Genomic DNA, 18,495 nt, shown 5'->3' on the forward strand with positions numbered 1-18,495 from the left:
AAGAAAGGGCACTCTGTAGGAAGGGTCTGGCATCCAGATATGGCAAAGAGTGAGTTGGAAGACAGGGAAATTTAAGTGACGTGCTCACACCCCATGTGGTAAAGGAAAAATATTTATTTTGAGCAGTTAACAAATAAAAGTACAACTGAAAAATCATAAAATAGAAAAACAGAAACTTATTTTAAAGAGGGGCTTTAAACTTGGCATTAAATCAGCTACAAGAGAGTCGGAAGAAGGTTTCGAAATTGCACCCTTTGCAACCCATTGTGGAATCTTGGTGGTGGTGTTGTTGGTTCCTTCATTTCGTATTCTGTCCTTTTCCTGAGGAAAGCGGGGCTGCACACATGCCCCCCCACCGCCCTGACGCTGTATCTGTGCAACGGTGCTGCAAGGCGGGGTAGAATGAAAAGGGGGGATGGGCCCCAGACCCGCCTGGGAGCTGCATGATGGAACATGTTTTGAACCCCAGTTGATGTCCAAAATTCTATCTGCTACATCAGGGATGGACAACTCATGGCCCTCCCCCAGCTGTCTTGGACTCCAGCTCCCATCAGCCCTAGGCACCATAGCCAAAGGCAGGGGACGATGGGAGCTGTAGGCCAAAGCCTCTTGAGGGCCATGAGTTGCCCTCCTCTGTGACTCAATCACCTCAGATTTCAGAGTTTGCAAAATGTGTTCCTGAATTCCTCCCCTTTGGACTGCAATGAAGCCACGCAGCCACACGACGTCTTGCTGCCACCTGTCACTGGTGCTGTGCAGAGGGAAGCGTGATCCGCGTGCAGAGTCGCTCTTCCTCTCGCACGTGCTCCAAGGCTGGCCCAGCCACAAGAACAGGTTCTGGGGCAGAGCACGTGCGCTGACAGCAGATGCCGACACCACGGCCGCGGGCCAGAGGATGCGCATTCCCAGACACTTTGGTGCAGCGAGGAGCAGCGGCAAGCAGGGCCTGGGGCCCCAGGGCAGGCTAGATCAGAAACTGCTTCTCCACCAAGGTTTTCTCTGCAAGGTTCCGCCTTCCAAGGGCGTCGCGCAGCATCCGCAGAAGCTGAAAACACAGAGGCGTCTCTGCCTGGCTGGTCCTCACTTAACGTGTGCCTAGGCTGCCTACCCACAAAATATTATTTAAAAGGAAAGCAGGGGATGATAGGAAATGCCATCAGAGATAGATGGTGTGGTACAAATACACAAGTGCGCACACGGGGCTCAGCCCCCGACTCCGTCTCTGAGCCCCATCAGTTTGACTTCCGTGCAGTAGGAGCGAGGCCAGGTGCGCCATGGCGGCCATGTTGTGAAAGTGCCCAGGACACATGTGCCACATTCCAAAAGGGTTCACCGACATGGACCCCAAAACACCGGGGCGCCCTGACCTAGCCATGTCCCTTACACTTTTGCCACCAAGTTACTTACCGTTTGTACAACAAAAGTCACAATTGTGGCCAACACAAAATCCTGTGCCCCCAAATCCACAGCGGAGAAGACGAGGGTTTCAAAGAGAAGCAGCAGCAGTTCATGTCTGTAGAACAGTGTTCGGCTGAATAATGCGCCATCATCTAGGAGGAGGAGGCAATGAACGTATTTCTCAGAGAACGGCTCCTTTGCCAACTCAGCCATTCAGGGTTTTACTTCTGTAACAGCTGCTTTGCTTTTATTAAACCATTCTAGGCCCCAGAATTGGAGTTTGCATTACGTTTAATGACGGGTCCCTGGAACTCTACAAAGCAATTCACGGAAGCAATGCCGAATACCATTATAGAGGACGGACGTGTCGGTTGGTCCCTGGAACTCCATGTCCATGACCTGCTCCAGAAAAAACTTGTCCTTAACTACATAGTCCATCTCTTGGTGCCTCTACAATGGGGGTGGGGAAGAATGAAGTATGTTAGAAATAGCTTGATTCAGGATGAGCCAAATATATTTGCAATCACACCTGAGCCTGAATGAAAACATTCCGTGTTAAATAGGAAAGGGTGGCTATCCTTGATGTTTAATTGTCCTGTTGCAAACCGTTGCCATTTGTTCTCTGTTTTCTCCCCATTCGCACAAGACAGGAGGTTCTGGCTACATGGAAAAGAAGCCTCCACGGTTGGAACCGCCCTTGCACGTAAATCCCCAGCATAACATACATTTAGATGAATTCCAAAATCCACATTAATGCGATTTATTAAGTCAACCAACAGATTTGCAGGTTTTCAAGATCTCTAGACCTCTTCAGGCAGAGAAAAAAGTTGGAGTTGGGAAGGACGGAAGGACGAAGGACGGACACACTCACCCACAGGGCTGATTGGTTGAGATCATAGTGTCTGCTTGAAATGGAAGACACGGTGTATCAGGCCCAGTGTCAGTGCAAACCACAGGAAGTCCACAAGTAGGACTTGTGTATGACTGCACCCTGCTGCCCATGCTCCCCAGCAACTGCTCCACATAGGCACTGTCTCACAGCCAGTGGGACCAGAAGCTGCTTAAAGCCTTCTCCATTCATTGCTCCAATCCCCTTGGAGAGCCACCCAAATTGCTGGCCATCTTGACATCTTCAGCAAACGAATGCCATAGTTCGAGGAAGAGCTGTGGGCATTTTAAGACATTTCCAGCGGCTGCCTGAAGCTTCTAGGCTTCACCTGCAGTCCTTGCAGCTGCAGATCTAGAACTCTCAGAAGGCTGCAAATTTTTTTGTCTAATAAAGGTAACTAATATGGATTTTGGAATTTTCCTGATGGCCAATATCTAGCTACAGCTGCCTTTTGGCTGGATAAAGGCAGCCAGTGACTCACATGTTCAAAGAAGGAGACCAGGAAGCGATTCAAGGTATAGTATCCTTTTAGCCTTTGTTCATGAAGGTCAGACTGTGCTCGGAGGCCTCGTGGAGTCTGCCCAAGAAAAAGTTTGCAGGCTTTAAAAATCCAGGCTAGACGAACCACAGCACAGAGGCAAAACAAAACAAAACGAAAGGCGTTTTCTTTCAGAGAACTTTGACAGCAGGGGCCATGGCTCAATTTGCACCTGCTGTGCCAGACGGCACATGTCCACGCATGGAGAGTGATTTCAATTAGAAGAAGAGGCAGGTGGGGAGAAATGGAAGAGCCACATGCCGCCTCACAAGGCCCTCCCTGCTCAAAGGAGCTGGGTGAACAGAAACTCAACTGAGGTTTACTCCTGATTAAGAAGTTGTGGGTCTTGCTGCAGCTTCAGGATAAATCGATCCTGAAAACATCTCAAAACCAACAAACGCATCAGAACATTTCAATATACCAAGTTTTTAAAAGTTCGAACAACTAAAACAACTTCAATGCAAATTAGAACTAGTAACTGCCGACATGTCCTGTCTTCTACTAGTAAATGCTTGACTCGTACATTCAACGAACAATTGCTGGCAAGTAGGATTAGGGAGCGTACCTCCGTGAAAGACTGGGTCACTCGGTCATAGAGCGCCCGCATCCGTTCTGTGAGAAGCACCTCAAAAGTTTGCACGTCAGAGTTGGGTTCCAGTCCTCTCAGAGGGCAAAGGTTTTCCTAGGAGAAGCATCAAAGGGGAGGGAAAAGGGACGATCACAGGAAGGCAGAAAGCAGTGGGAAGGGTGGGGAGGACCATGCAGAACCAAAGCCCCTGTGAAATGGCAGACAAACATGGAACTGACAAGCTGATTTGATGGGGCCAAAGCTGAGACCCCTCCTTCCCAGCTGCATGAGCCGATGGTTAGAAAGACTGAGGAAGGAAGGAAGGAAGGAAGGAAGGAAGGAAGGAAGGAAGGAAGGAGAAAAGACGTTCCCAAAAGCCATGCTTACTTCCTCCTTCCTGAGATACAAGTGCATAGTTTCCATGCCCACATCTGCGTGGCCATGGACACTCCTCCCATGGATGTAGAAACCGTAGCATCTGTGCGTCAAGATAAACACAGACACCTGTAGGAAAATGAGACACAAGGAGAAAATAAAGCAGAGCAGTGCAGCTATTTGTAAGAGAAAGCCTGCATCAAAAGCTCGGCATAGCTTGCACCCCTGGGGACCCCCGAGAGCATTCCCGGAGGTGCAGAACTCACCGCGGGGTGAGACAAAGGCTTTTGGTGGGGGAAGGGGCTGACCTTCCCATGGCCAGGCATCCTTGCGAGCATTTCAAGAGCCAGGTTAACCCCTTTCCCTTCCACGCAATATTTTTGTTACAAACGCATCTTTATTATTTGTCCAGGAATGTACATATAGTGCCTATGGATCAATGGCTGGATACTTTTTATATGGCAAACTTCCACTCCGTGGGGTTTTTAAGCAATCTGGAGCAGGGTTGTTTGTTTGGTACTTTTGTAATTGTGTCACTTCAAGTATTTCTTAATGGTTCTCCTATATTTTTTTATAGTCATCACCACCAAAACCCTCCCTGCCATCTGCTTTTTATTCAAATGGAAGAGTTGCTTTGCAACATCTAAATAAATAACACGTGGGCAACTAGAATGCCTGCACAGAGCGGCATTGGCAGGCTTGGGCAGGCCCCCCCCCCGGGGCCCCCCTGGGGGCCGTGGAAGAGAACCCCCTGGACTTGCGCCCCCCCTCAAGCAGGCGAGCCAGTGGAAGAATGAAGAGAAAGATGGCAAGACCGGCGGGCGGCACTGGGCATGCGGAGAGAGACCCAAGGCCCTCCAGAAGCTCAGAGTCAGAGCCACCCGCACAAACCGGTCAGAATCCTTCCCCTTTTGCATCCACCCGGCTTGGTCCAGCCACGCCGACAACACGCGGCCAAAAGGTTTCTCTCTGAAGGGCAGGGCTGTGACTCACATTACTCAGCGAGCAAAGATCAACGAACTGGTGGATCTTGTCCTCCACAAACCGCTCGTACAATGAGACGGAAAGCACCACCTGCGGTAAAAACACACCACATGTTCCATGCCACAAGTATACAGAAAAACATGGGGAGTGCTGTGTGTCCTCCTCTAGAGGAGACAGTCAACTTACAGCCAGCACCAGTGCCCCCGACCATCCAAATGTCCTGGGACTATAAGCCCCATCAACCCCAGCCAGTCTGGGAGTAAGCACCTTGGTAAGTGGGATCTACAGGCCCCTGGCCAACCTCCCCAACGTAGCACCTTCCAAATGTGCTGGACTATATGTCCCATCATCCCCTGGCCACCAGTGCTTACTCCCAGAGCTGACCTAGTTCTCTAAATCTGGGGTCTCCCATGTGATGCCCATGGAAGTGCCTCATGGCACCCACTGGTCTCCCTGACACTTGTAATTTTTATTTTATTTCTTAAGGATTCTACAGATTCATTTATTCATCTTTTTAAGCAGGAAAGCAGGCATCCGATCTTTATCTGGGTTCAAAAAGCAGTTTTGTGTTCAGCAGCCCCGGCACCAGCTTCTGCCCTGTATGCAGATTCTTGTCTCACTTCCTTTTAGTGCCACCGGTTTGCTTTCTGGACACGGTGTATTTTGCGACTGGCCGTGCCCAACAAGGCAGCCAGTTCATAAGAGCACCCATCACATGCTCTCAAAGTCCCGAATTTGCTCACTAACCAGAAGAAGCTGGGGAACCCTGCTCTCAAGACGAGCAACCAATCAGCAACCTCCATGTCCAGATGAAGCCCACTTGTGATCCAACGGACATCATGCATTTTCTGACACTTCCAGAAGGGAAGCCATGTTTCTTGCTGCAGCAAAAACAGGGGCTTTTCATGGCACCTGGAAGACTGATCACTGTGCAGACAAATATACACGGAGGGCATTTTGGACTAAGACAGAGTTTGCTTTGTCCCTTTTTTCCTTTCTAATTCTTCAGCATTGCTAAGTGGGATTCACTATCATGGTGTATAATCTTTTGTATTCTAGATGCTAAGCTGTTTGTTCTCTGGTGGGCAAGTTTGTCTGGATGAAGGTTAAGAAGTCTATTTCTGAAGACAGCAAACATTATCTGAGGGTGCCTCCTTTGGCATTCAACACGGCATTCCTTTCTCAAACCATGTTACTTGCCTAAGCACTATTTCAAAATAAGATGGTTGGCTTAGATAGACCTGATCCAGCAGAAAGGAAGTTTTTGTACACTTAGTTTGCCCAAACTCAAAGAGGAAAATGACCTGCACAATCCCCACCGCCAACCAAACTGAAGCAGCGATCCCAAACCGAAGGACTGGGCTCCATGAAGCACGGTAGGCATTTGGTCCTGGGTGCAGATTTACATTCAGGTCTCTTGACGCAAGGTTCTTCAATCCAGCCACCTGGAAAGTAACACAGAGCCAGTACGGTTACCACTTGGCTGAGCATTCCCTTTAGCGAAGACCACAGTAGTGGGCTCACTCGAACCCTCATTGTGTGTGAGGGTGACTACTAAATCAGACAAGCACTTCTGTGCAGTCAGTATGTTCCTTCAGATGGGCTATCACTGTGCAAACCACATGCCTTATCAGCTTCTGCAAGATTTCCATGGGCTTTAGCTCTGTGCTGAGACAACACCCTCTTCTTGACCTCTTGGAGCTATCCAAGGTCCTGTTTTTCTCCTATCTTGCCACTTTCTCAAGGGATGCCAAGGCTCTTTTAACAATCTGTCTGCCTCTGAAGCCCACGCAGATGCTTTCTTGCCTCCCTAGTGATATGCACACAAGGTCACATGCGCTTTGGCCGTGGACATCTCCTCGTTCTCAAGGTCGTCTCAAATCCAGAGCTCTCGCTGCCAGGAGAGAGCAGGAGGGACTGCATAAGCAGATACTTCGTTTGCTTCACCTCCCACTCACCTCCAAAAGCAGCATGACAGCAAACAACTGAAGCAAGGGGTTCACTTTCCTATGGGTCTGGATCTCGTTCCACTCATTAGCTATCAGAAAAGTTCTCCAAGCGCTTGCAGAGCAAGGAGCCCTCTGATCTCCTGGAACAGGGGAGGGAGGGAGGAAATAACACGACGAAGCAGAAAACAATCGTTTTTTCTTTGAAGACTCCACATGAGCTTATCGGATTCTTGGCAAAGTGCAAAGCTCAACACCCCTGGGCTTCCTTGAGCCCTCGCTTATGTTAATTTACCTCTCCCGATATGAAATCGTTATGATCCGAGGCAAACTGCTTCCTGGAACAGGCACCTGGCGATTTCCCAGAAGTACCAAGGGCCTTGAAGTGATTTAGCAACGCTAATTAAACAAGCAAGCATCGCACAACAGCTGTGCGATGTGCCGCAGCAGCTATTCCACCCTCGTTTTTCGGGGAGGAAAAGCTTTTGATCCTCACAAACGCCCTCCAGTTAATCCAGCACCAAGCCCACGGTGCCAGAGGGCCCCAGGTCCCCTCTGCCAAGTCGCAGGCAGCCCCATGGTTACCCAAACAAACACTGCCGTTTGGATGCTGTGAGGTTTAGCTTACCAGTGGGGTGGCGACACATGCATGATTATCGTCACTATTACTATTCTGATTCTTGTTGCTCTGTATTTCCGTCCTGCCTTTCTTCCTCTTACCAGGAACCATGGCTGCTTACGCCATTTTCATTTTGTCCTCACAACAACCACCCTGTGAGGTAGGTTCAACTGAAAGGCAGCAACCGGCCCAGCTTCACCCACTGGGCTTCATAGCTGAGTGAGGACTAGCACCCGGATTCCTTTTAGTCCAATACTCGTAACCGCTGCACCACACTGGCTCTCGAGAGGCAGGCAAAGTTAGAAGGGTGCTCAGAACTAAGAGCCAGTGTGGTGCCGTGGCTGAGAGCACGGGACTGAGACTCAGGCGATCCAGGTTCGAGTTCCCGCTCAGTCATGGAGCCAACTGGGTGACTTTGGGCCAGTCACAGACTCTCAGCCCAGCCTACCTCACAGGGTTGTTGTTGTGGGGATAAGATGGAGGAGGAGACTGATGTAAGCTGCCTTGAGCCCTTTGCAGGAAAAAGGCAGGATATAAATCAGAAAATAAATAAATAAAAACCAAAATGGCTGAGTGTTAAGTTAGCCGTGGTTATGGGAGACCGAAAAGCCTTTGCATGGCTCCTCCTAGCCAATCAGGGATTTGTGGGAAGACCCTGATTGGCTGGCTGCCTCGGGAGCTCACTCCACACGTGGATGCTGAACCCAGACTCTACTCAAAAACCTCCCAGGACCACAAATTAAGTCCAAATTCCAAATACAAGCAGAATGCCCACATTATGAGACTGAGGCTACTTTTGAAGATATTTGTCTTGCATTTTCTTGTAGCTTAAACCAACTGGTGTTTTACTGTCTTCTGCTACATCCACAAGATGGCAAATTGGCTATGATGGCTAGAGAGGTCAGTGGCCCAGACACTCAAGAACACCAAGGCAAGGCATTTGTCACACAACAGGACAAACACCGCAAGCACGTATGGCCTCACTGGGACACGAATCAGCACCGCACCCATTTGTATCGTTTTCAGAACGTCTTTTGTCCTGAACCAGCCATTTCTCCGTCACCCCCTGGGCTGAATGCATGCTGCAAAGCAAAGGCTTGCACACAAAGGGCACGCGACCCTGCGAAAAACAAAGGCAAACCGGGACCTCGAGGTGTTTTCAGGGTCCGTTCTTCTTTCGGCTTCTCCCAGTCAATCAGGAAAATGGAGAGGGTCAACTGTGTTATCAAAACATGGATGAGGTCCAAGCTCTGGAACAAAAGCATCCACAGAGGCCGAGTGCCTCAGCGACACAAAGGCCAGCAGTTCTGCTGAGCTGTACAGCAGGCAACATCCTCCAGGCAGGCCAGAGTGGGTGGGCCCTTAGACGACAATTCCCAGAGTTTCCCAAGGGCTGTCCTGGTCGGGGCATGCACAATCCCCACTTGATCCTCACAACAACCCTGTGGAGTAGGCTGGGCTGGAAGTCAACGACTGGCCCTTAAGTCTCTCAGAGAGTTCCTGGCTGAGTGGGGACTGAGGCCCAGATCTCCCGAGGCCCAGTCCTGTGCTCTTGGCACGACACCCACCCAGACGCAACCTATGCCAGCTTAGAAACCCCACAGAGGACCAACACATCCCTGCAGGGTGCAGTGCCGAACTGCTCTGGCTCCCCAGCCCTGTGATGCCCGACTCTGGAGGCTGCACCTTACCTTCAGTGCGAGAGCACACAGCAAGTAGATGGTGAAGTTGGTCTCTGTTTGGCTACCAGCAGCGGGAAGTGTCACTTCCACTGCAGAAGACTGTTGCCCCTGGGGAAGGAGGTTTAAGAGGAGAAAAAAGATGTTTCTTGGGGCAGTGGAGGGGAACCTTTGGCCCCGGGGGACACTCCTGGCCCCGCAAGGCTCCAGTCCGACTTTCCTGGGCCCACCCCCTTCCCGAGACACCATCATTGGGGAATATCCCCATTCCAAAAGTCCCTGCGAAGTCTACTTTCAGGCAGTATTTTGGTCCCACCCTTTTCCCTTTGGCACCCACCCCCTTCAGAGCATCTCTGAAATGGAGTTCGGCCCCCAGGCTGGAAGGGGGTCGCCTCACCCTTCGGTAATTAGCTGGGGTTGGCTCACATCTCATCAAAGCTTCTTCCTCCCACGCTGGCTACTGCGGCAACAACCTGCAGAGCCTAACTAGGGGGCATACAGAAGCTGCCCCTGGTTAGGCCGGGAAGGAAGCCCCCGCACAGAAATCCCCTCTAAAAGCAAGAACACGTGTTGCCGCAGGTGCCTGCAGTGGCATCCGAGGCCCACGACTTCCTTACCTTGAAAACGATGAGCCAATAAATGCCAATTCCCAGAGAGACCAAGAAAAACACATTTGCCAAGCAGCCGGCAAAGTAGGCAAGGAACTTCAGCACAGCCTGCAGTGGAGGAAAGCTCCTTCTCAGAGGGGAAACGCCTTGAGGGAGCTGCATCGCCATACAAGCTCAGCCCCACGCATACCGCTTCCTATCCCAGTATTAGGAAAGGATGACAAAGAACAGCCCTGCAGAAAAGTTCCCAGCTGGGCTGTTCATATGAATCCAGGGAGGCGGACCGAGTTGCGGGGAACTAACCATCAGATTGACGTTCGGGAGTCGAGATCGCCGGGCCCAGCTGCTGGTCTCCAGCAAGGCACAGAGGAACGCGAGAAATCCCAGGACCCCAAACGCAATCTGCCAAGACGGAGGGGAGAAGCCCGTGGCTTTCGCGGCAGCGCTCCGTCGAAGAACACATGAAGGGAAACACTGCATCGCCTTCTACTTTGAGACGGAACGAGCGGTGCTGTGCAGAGATCTCAGGTTCGCGGGGACATCCCCACCCAAGAAACGTTGCTACCTGTGGAGCTGAGCAAGATCTCACATGGCCCCCCACAAAAAGCCAGCTCTCTTCCGTGCTGATTCCAGGATGGGATCCTCTCCTGTGCCGGAGGCCTGCAAGCCAGCCAACCGCATGCACCAACTCTCCCTCCAGCACCCCTGCTGCCTCCAAGCCTCTGCTGCTGAGACCACTACTTCACGCTGCCTAACAGTAAGGCCAGCCCCGAACGTCCAAAGTAGGGATATACTTCAACATGCAAGTAATACCTTCAGGAGTAAAACTTTCAGACAGGGAGTGAAGGATGGGATGGGGAACTGGGCGAAAAGGAAGCATTCCTTGCCCTGCATCCCCAGACTATATTAGGGGGCCTGGTTCTTTTCCCCCTAAAGAAAGAGATACAGCCCATCCTAAGCTCACTAATAAAGAAAAAGAAAACTTTTAACAAACAGCTACCCTTCTACAGTTTTGCCGTGGCTGTTACTCACATCTGTAGTTTGCTGGGCCGTTCCAGGGTCTTGAATATAAGCAACGGAAAACGCCACCTGTACAGAAAGACTACAATGAGAAGCGGCAAAGGAAAGCAGAAAAGCAAGTAAGCGGATGCCTCCGCTGCACGTCACCACTGACAAACCCCGGGTTCGAAGCCGACTCTGGCATATTCAGCAGTTTCAAAAAATGCAGAATTAGCCAAGGCTCGATCTGAGCTTTTGTGCATCTCCCTCACATGAGCCAGGAAGTTTTGACCGTGTTACAGAATGTTCTTCATGGTCTTCTTTCCATCATTTCATCCTACAGGTGCTTTTCTTTGTAAACATACAAACAAGGTCGCTCTGCTCACGGCCAGGCCTTAGAACAGGCCATCCATTAATGACTTCGCTATAACCTTATGTAGCTGGACCATTTCCTAACTGTACACTTGCATCCAGTGAAATTTGGCCTTCCTAAGGCTCTGGAGCAGTTTGCTGCCGAGCTTTGGCAACAAATCGCCAATTCTGTTGGCAGCGCAGCAGGAATGCAGCTTGCAGAGGCTGCCTGAGAGTGGAAAATGGCCCTTGGACCCTGCAAATTTTCCTTTGAAAATCCTTTTAGGATCACTTGATGCAGGGAGGTCTCGGGCCTAAGAGTCTGCTGCAGGCTCCCGAGACGCACGCACTGCTTATATTCAGACTTGGCTTGCACTGCAGCGGGGCCAGATACTGAAAAGGTCAGGTCTTCAGGCCCGCAGGACAGAAAAGAATGTGGAATTCTGCATTTGTTTAGCTGTGTTCTAAATTTACATTCGCTGCAGCCCGTCTCTTGGGAGGGCGTCTTTACAGGCCTCTGTCTCCTGAGAACACCCCTCTGTGTTCAACAGGATGTAGGGATGGGGAAAGGAAGATGCTGGAGTTCGGAGAAAAACCTCAGAGCAGAAAGAGCCAAGCTGGGGAGTGGGGGGGGATGCTGGTAGGGATCCTCTGGACTTTTACTTCAGCAAGTGCCTGTGTGGACGGAAGGGTGATGGGGCTGCAGGCTGCCCAGAAATACGGAGCACTGAATACAAGTTTTGGGGATCCAGTCAGAGCAGGCTGCCTTGTAAAGTCACCTCTGTCCGGATGCCGGAGAGGCCGCCCCCTTCAAGCAGGTGGATGAGAACCCCAGTGTTCACAAAGCTCGTTTTCATTAGCACCTGCCGGAGGCCTGGGGGAAAGGAAAGCTTGAAGATTTGGGTCAGATGCAGGGAGAGAAATCTTGTTGTTTCAGCTGCTACAGTGCATTCGCTGCTGCCGCTGGGGGCCGGGGATGGGAGTGCGAGACGAGGCTTCTTCCGCTGTGTGCTCACACACACACACACACACACACACACACACACTTGCCTGGGCGACTCCAGCACTGGGGTACCCAGCATATTTCACCGTCAACAGGAAGGGAGGGTTATCTCCAGGAGCATTGGTGGGCAGGAACACGCTGTAAAGGCCCAAAAGAGAAAACGGAGCTGGAGCGTGTGGAAGAAAATTAACAGAAGGGCAAAGCCAGCCATGAGAGGGGCCAGTGATGGATCTTAATCCTCTATTCAGCTGCAGTGGAGGAAAACGTGCTAATTGGGCATGAGGCAGCCCAGGATAAAGTATCTCACATGCTCTCAGAAGCTCTGCAGGCTGATGGGGCACCTTCGGAGTAAGCTCACCTCAATTTCTGGGAATGGAATTTACGTGCACAATTTTTGCCATGTCCACAGCAGCTGTGGGAAAGTTGAAGCATCCCTGGGAGGGACTCACCCACCCATGGTCCTTGCCTCCCGGGCTGCATTCCAGGGCAGCTCCTCTTGCCACCAAAGACAGTCAAGGCTGGGCCCACTTCTACCTGAGCAGCAATTCTGCGGCGAGCGTGACCGATCCTGGAGCATCCGTCAGGTTCCCCCTCCTCCCTGACAGCCCGTCAACAAGAAAGAATCTTCTGAGCGCTCGAGAACCTAAGGATGCTAACAAAGAGAGGGAAAGATGGGAGAAGCGGTTTCAGCTTTTATTATCAGAAACATAGAGACAGAGCGAGTCAGAAGGGGTCTCCTGGGTCATCTAGTCTGACCCCCGGCTCCAGCCGGCTCCGCTCACGACAGGCCCCCCATGCATTATTATCTCAATCTTGCACTGTCGTGCCTATCCAGAGGAAGAGAAGGCAACATGGCTTCTGTCACAGCTTGCAAACACTAAACCAAAACACTTTTTAAGAGAAGCCATTTCAAATGTTACTGCACTTGAAGCAGGTGGGAATTTTATTATTAATATTTATATGCTTCCTTATTGGCTAAAAAGCCATCATGGAGGGACGCAGCTGTAAAACAGCAAAACTGTGCAGCAATAAAGACAAGAAGATAAAAGTCAGGCATTTTTTTTAATTTTGAAAAATTGAAACTACTTTAAAAAGCTGAAAGGAATAGATAGTCTTGACTGCTTTCAAAAGGCAGAGAGTGAAGGGGTCAATCGTAATTCCTTAGGAGTGCATTCCAGTTTTACTCAGGAGAAAGCCCTTTCCCACGTATCTCAGGAACTGTTTTCGGTGGCCGCCGGAAATACTCTTCCGTTTTAGCGTAAAGCTCTCCCTGCCAGCAGCTAAGCTGCAGGAGAAGCATTTCCTCCCTCCAAAGCAGGGAGAAAACCATGCAAAAGCCTGCAAAGGACTGGAGGCTTGGAAAAGCACCAAGGCCCTCCGAGGATTCTGGAGGGAAGGGCCGGGTTTGGTCTGCGGGGCTGATCCTGTGCACCCCGGCATGGTGCCGCCACATCGAAGCAAGCACTTCTCCAAAGGCGGTGACGGGGCAGCTGCAAGTGCAACACAAACAGCATGCACACTCAGCAACTTCTGCAGACAGGAACACGAAGAGAGAATTAGCTCTGCGTCCGCGATTCAGAACCAGAATGGCAGAAGGGAGAAGAGAGATTAGGGAGGGAATGTACGCAGGGGCTGGACGGAGAGAGGAAATGGGAAGGCACAGCAGGAGAGCAGGGCCTTATGTGGGTTCCACTCCCCGCACTCTTTGACCTGACGCCTGGAACAAAGGGAAATGGGCCTCACCTGGGCGACTTGCTTGTATCGCAGGGTTGACGACGGGGACCGGCCATAACTGGGGATTCCCTTTTTCATCCTCAAACTGCACGAACAGCTGATAGAAGATAGGCTCGGGAACGCTCCTCAGCAGCTCTGGGACTCCGAGGGTGCACTGTGGCAGCAGAGGCAGGCAAGAGCACTGAGCGGACGTGGCCACACGCCGGGAGATGTGCTCACACGGCGCTGTGCAAGCATCCCTCCGCTCGGCCACTCAAAACACACTCGACGCGGAACCAAGGTGGCGGCCTTCTGCCGCTCCAGATGTTGTCGGATTCTAACTCATGTCATGGGATTTGCAGACCGGGAACATCTGGGGAGGCATAGGTTCCCCGTGCCTGCCCTAGAGCACAGCAAATTCCATTAAAAACAGCCAAGGCAGCAGTCCTGTCCTCTCCACCGTCATTGCTAAGTTCTTTCCACTGGTATTTCGTCTGCGGTGTTCCGCTTGGGCATTTGGAAGGGGCAGTGTCTGACATGTTGTGGGGGGGGGGGTTAAGATGCGTGGGTGTTTTGCACGTGGGCACACTTCTTTGAGCATCACCTTCTCGTTTTCTGTGAAATGGGTCTTTTGCTGTGTGTGGTGGGAGCAAATATGCAGTTCGGCCTTTGGGCTCAAACACACCCAGGCCTTCTCGTCGTCAAGGACCTTGTCCGAAGCGGGTGCTGGAGCAGAAAACGGTGAGTTCAGAGGAATGGTTTTATGTTTCGGGCTCAGGCCCTACCTCTGTTAACGGGGAAAATTCTTGGTGGCAGAAGTCTGTCTCCCGGGAAATGGGTGTAACGCGACTTGCGACGGCAAGCTCGAACGGCCGTTTTGTGAATGCCAGAGGCCCTTTCTGCGGTAGTCCCTTTGAAAGGACACCTAAGACGCTCCTTCAGATGGGGGCCTCTGACATCAGGGAAAGAGTGTGCGAAAGCATCTTGCACCGGTGAAGCCCAATAAAAACAGGTATCGGGCTACCAGGTCAAGGATGCCAACTACCTCCAGTAGTTAGTTCTATTTGCCACCTCTGCCTTTAACGCCCCATCTTTTTCCCATGCTGTCAATGAATCTTCAGCAAGGAGAGGCACGAAAGCCAACACTTACAGACTGACTGTACGGCGTCCCAAACATGAAGGCCGCATCCAGTACCGCTTGACTGTTTGGACAGAGCTAAGAGGAAGGACAAACGAGCAAAGACAAATAAAGCCGAGCGTCAGAAAGGGATTCAGTCAACTTGGACTCCCGGGATGCTCATGCAATCAACATGCAAATTCAGAGAATTGCGCTGCACGGAAAGATGCAAATGAGCTGCAGCAGCCCTTCCAACCTGACGCCTCCCGGTACGTGCTGAGCTGCAGCTTTTGCCAGTCCCAGTCAGCATCGCTGAGAAGCAGAGAACAAACTTGCCAGCGTGTGGAGTGGAACCCGACGTGGAGGGAAGCTAATCGACTCACCTGCAACGCTGCCCCTCTCGCATCTTCCCAGCCCAAGAACACCCCTTGTGCATCGTATTTTATCATCTTAAGGTCGATCTGTAGAGAATGAGGGATAATTTAGGGAAGCTCCCTAAATAAATAAATAATACAGTCTTGATATTACAGGCCTTTGGTTCCACACATCTTTGGGGTTTTTAAACTTTGGAGCAGGTGGTCTATTTTCCACACAAGACATAGGACCGACTGCCCATTACCTGGACCGCAGAGGTAAACACCTGCGAAAAAAGATCTTCGTGTTCAAGCTTGTCCGGAGCCTCACATACTGCAACCTGATATGAGCATATTCCACATTTGTGGAAAAGGATCCAGGTTGCTCCATGGTTCAAAGAGCCCTCTCTGTAGATTCTTAGAGATACCCCATTATTACATCCGATTTTCCATACCTGAGGCCTTGTATTAAGCACAGGGCAAATGTGCCCACACACCAAGCCAGCGACTGTGTCCCAACTTGACTTGCCTTAGCATTCTTTCTAAAAACCATCGGAGGAAAAGGTTGTCCGGAATGGCCGTACCAAAGCTTTGGAAGTTCTTGGCTTCTGAAAAGAAGAGCCAGGGGTGTTTCACCAGGTGAAAGCTAAGACTGCAACCCTATATCCAGCTGATCTGGGAGTAAGCCCCATTGAACTCAGGGGTCACACCCCATCAGTGGGAATGATGGGGTTCCACTGAGAAATAAACAAGAGTCCAAAAGTCAAGGTGGATGGGCAGGCGAGACACTGGGGGCTCCTGGATTTGGTGTTGTGAGCCCCCTTCTGAAACAGATGTTTCATGCCAGGCATGGCATCAGAATTTTGCCACAAGATTAGATTCATGGAGGATCTTTAGAGAAATCACTTGCTTGGAACTGGGATGAGACAAAGCAAGCGTGTTTACATCAGCAGTATCTTAAAAGAGCGGAGAACCTACAGTTCTGAAAGACTCCATAAATCATATCTGGAGAAAAGATCTTGAGTGGCTATCCCAAAGAGGGACATTATCCACGTTAAGCGTCTCGGATCTTGCACCAAACTGACGGGACTTGCGAAGCCCTCCGGCAAGCGGCACGGCAGGCCGGCCAGCGGGGCTGCCCTCAGACATGTTGCCATTTGAGCCGAGGGACAAGATGGGTTCCCAGTCCCCCTTTCAAAGGCAGCCGACCACGCTGGGGGCACAGGCCAAGCTGCATGGCTCACGGTTCTCGCTGCCGCCCTCCGGCATCTGCCGCCTGGAGTCACGGCCTCATTCGCCCTCACGATGGGGCTGGCCAGGCAGACAGCTTCAACCAGATCCCATCCCCTCGGCCGCAGGGACGCTGGTCTGATCGGCCATCACGTGACTGCAGAGCCGACGCTGCAACAGGGGCGACCGAAAGACTCTAGCAGGGATGCCGCACAGCCGCAGGCCTCTGCCGGGGGTGGAGATATGCTCACCTGGCCTGTGTGTAGAGGTCGTAGGCCCTGTTTTGCAAGGAGAAGGCTTCCAGAATGACCATATTGGTGAGGACTTGGCAGGCGCTCTCATTGCAAGTGTTCTGCGGAGCAAGGAAATCGAGACAGGGCCAAGTCGAAGGGGAGACAAAAATTATCTTCTGCACTGGCGGGAGAGGGGGCTGAGAGCAGGGCGCCCGCCATCAGGCACTTATAATGACCTCCAACCCAGCACTCTCCAGATGTGTAGGACTTCAGTTCCCATCATCCCCACAGCCACCTGGGGAAAGCTGGCTATCCAGGCGCCCTTTGACAAATCAGTTTGGACTTGTGTTGTCCTTCTTCAGATGAAATGCCCCGGGGGGCAACACAAGGGGGGGGGCAGCCACTTACGTTGCAAGCCAGGAAACTAGCGTCCAGAAACAGGGCCTGCCACAGCGTCCCGGGTGCAGGCAGGTTGCTCTGTTGGAGGGAAAGGATTTGGGGCAGGGGAGAACAGGCCATGTCAGGCGCATTTCTCCCCGCATAGGAGGAGGGGGGTGGGGGGCGAGAGGATGTGTTCTTACACAGCCAGGGCAGTTGCGAAGATGCGCCCGCTCATTTGTCTGGTTGGGTCCAGCTGCACAAACACACCCCAAGCCTACAAAGAGAAGACGCACAACAGCAGGTCAAGGGGGTGGCGAGTCCTCTCCCTGCAGCGTAATTCTCTCCTCGGTGGAGACTGCCACCGTTCGGTTCATGCCCTGAGCCACAAGCGGATAATCCGAACTTCACCCTCTTTAAAAAATGCAAGCTGCGAATTCCCATGGAGGAGCAGCTGTTCCGAGGCTCAAACACTCACAAACGCGTTCGGCAAACGTGGAAGCCCACAGATCGGACAGAATAATATCAGGCCATCTGGAACGGAAGGGGGAAAGGACCACTCTGGGTTCAGACCGGACCGGTGGCGTGGATGAACGCGGCCCGCCGTGCCCCTTCCCCCCCACCGCAGCCCCCTCCATCTCCGCACAGATGAAGATGGCTGGATCCGACTCTCAGAGTATGCGCTGCACCCAAATTACTGACACGTTGCTCCCGGTTTTAGTATGAGCACCAGTGGCTTGTCAGCCGCGTCTGGGCCACGAAGACGCCAAACTCACAGCGTAGGCGCCCTTGGACTGTGATCGCACAAGATGCCTTGAGTAACTGTGGGTGGAAATGCAGCTGAAGCTTGCTTCCAGCACACTTAACGCATGGAGAGCTTGATGAGAGGCACGCGGACACCGTGCTCCAAGTCCGGGGCCTTCCTTTGAGTGCCAACCCCACGGGAGGTTTGGGGAGTGGTTAACAAGAGGCAGGGCCTTCTCGGTGGGGGCTCCCCATCCCTGGGCCGACCACCCCAGGTGCCCCCCCACCATCTTTTCAGTGTCATGTTGAGATGATCCCCTTTGTGCAGAGGCTTCCAGAGATAATCTTGAATATCCAGGCGTTTCTCTTTCACAGTCATAGAAAACATAGAAACAGAGCGAGTCAGAAGGGGTCTCCCAGGCCATCTAGTCTGACCCCGGCACCAGCCGGCTCCGCTCACGACATGCCCACCATGTGGACGTCCAGCCTATCCCCGCACCGATGGGGCCTCAGCCACCTCCCATGGAAGCCCATTCCACACCCTCGGGGTCCTAACCGTCAGGATGTGCTTCCTGGAAGTGTCATACTTCACTTCTTTTTGAAAATTTTAGGCTCCTTTTTTGGGGGTAAAGTTTTATGGCATTTTTAATGCATTTTATTGTAGTGCTGCTTCTGTGCTGCTGTCAGTCACCCAGAGAGCTTTGGCTATTGTGTGGTATTAAAACGAAAATAGTCGCAACGTGAACACCCACCAGCAGCAGCACCGGCAA

At 51.8% G+C, this 18,495-nt stretch overlaps 2 protein-coding genes across 2 annotated transcripts; both read right to left on the bottom strand.

Annotated features, from left to right (window-relative positions):
• Positions 1-99: 99 nt before the first annotated feature.
• On the bottom strand, positions 100-7,428 carry LOC123022384 (meckelin-like). Its single transcript, XM_044428079.1, has 10 exons — positions 7,419-7,428; positions 6,711-6,841; positions 6,057-6,197; positions 4,762-4,842; positions 3,781-3,897; positions 3,391-3,507; positions 2,769-2,864; positions 1,746-1,848; positions 1,408-1,550; positions 100-1,045 (listed from the first exon to the last, which is right to left on the bottom strand). The coding sequence occupies exons 1-10, from the start codon at positions 7,426-7,428 to the stop codon at positions 965-967; spliced, it is 1,020 nt and encodes a 339-aa protein (XP_044284014.1). The 3' UTR covers positions 100-964.
• A 563-nt stretch (positions 7,429-7,991) lies between these two features.
• On the bottom strand, positions 7,992-17,497 carry LOC123022385 (meckelin-like). The gene is made up of 14 exons (XM_044428081.1): positions 17,012-17,497; positions 16,622-16,722; positions 15,670-15,748; positions 15,171-15,248; positions 14,821-14,886; positions 13,701-13,845; positions 12,492-12,609; positions 12,001-12,095; positions 11,734-11,828; positions 10,637-10,693; positions 9,908-10,006; positions 9,614-9,712; positions 9,009-9,107; positions 7,992-8,567 (listed from the first exon to the last, which is right to left on the bottom strand). The coding sequence occupies exons 1-14, from the start codon at positions 17,120-17,122 to the stop codon at positions 8,340-8,342; spliced, it is 1,470 nt and encodes a 489-aa protein (XP_044284016.1). The 5' UTR covers positions 17,123-17,497; the 3' UTR covers positions 7,992-8,339.
• Between the last annotated feature and the right edge of the window lie 998 nt (positions 17,498-18,495).

Source organism: Varanus komodoensis, unplaced genomic scaffold (genome assembly GCF_004798865.1).
Source record: "Varanus komodoensis strain SLA01 unplaced genomic scaffold, ASM479886v1 scaffold19, whole genome shotgun sequence".
Taxonomy (NCBI): domain Eukaryota; kingdom Metazoa; phylum Chordata; class Lepidosauria; order Squamata; family Varanidae; genus Varanus; species Varanus komodoensis.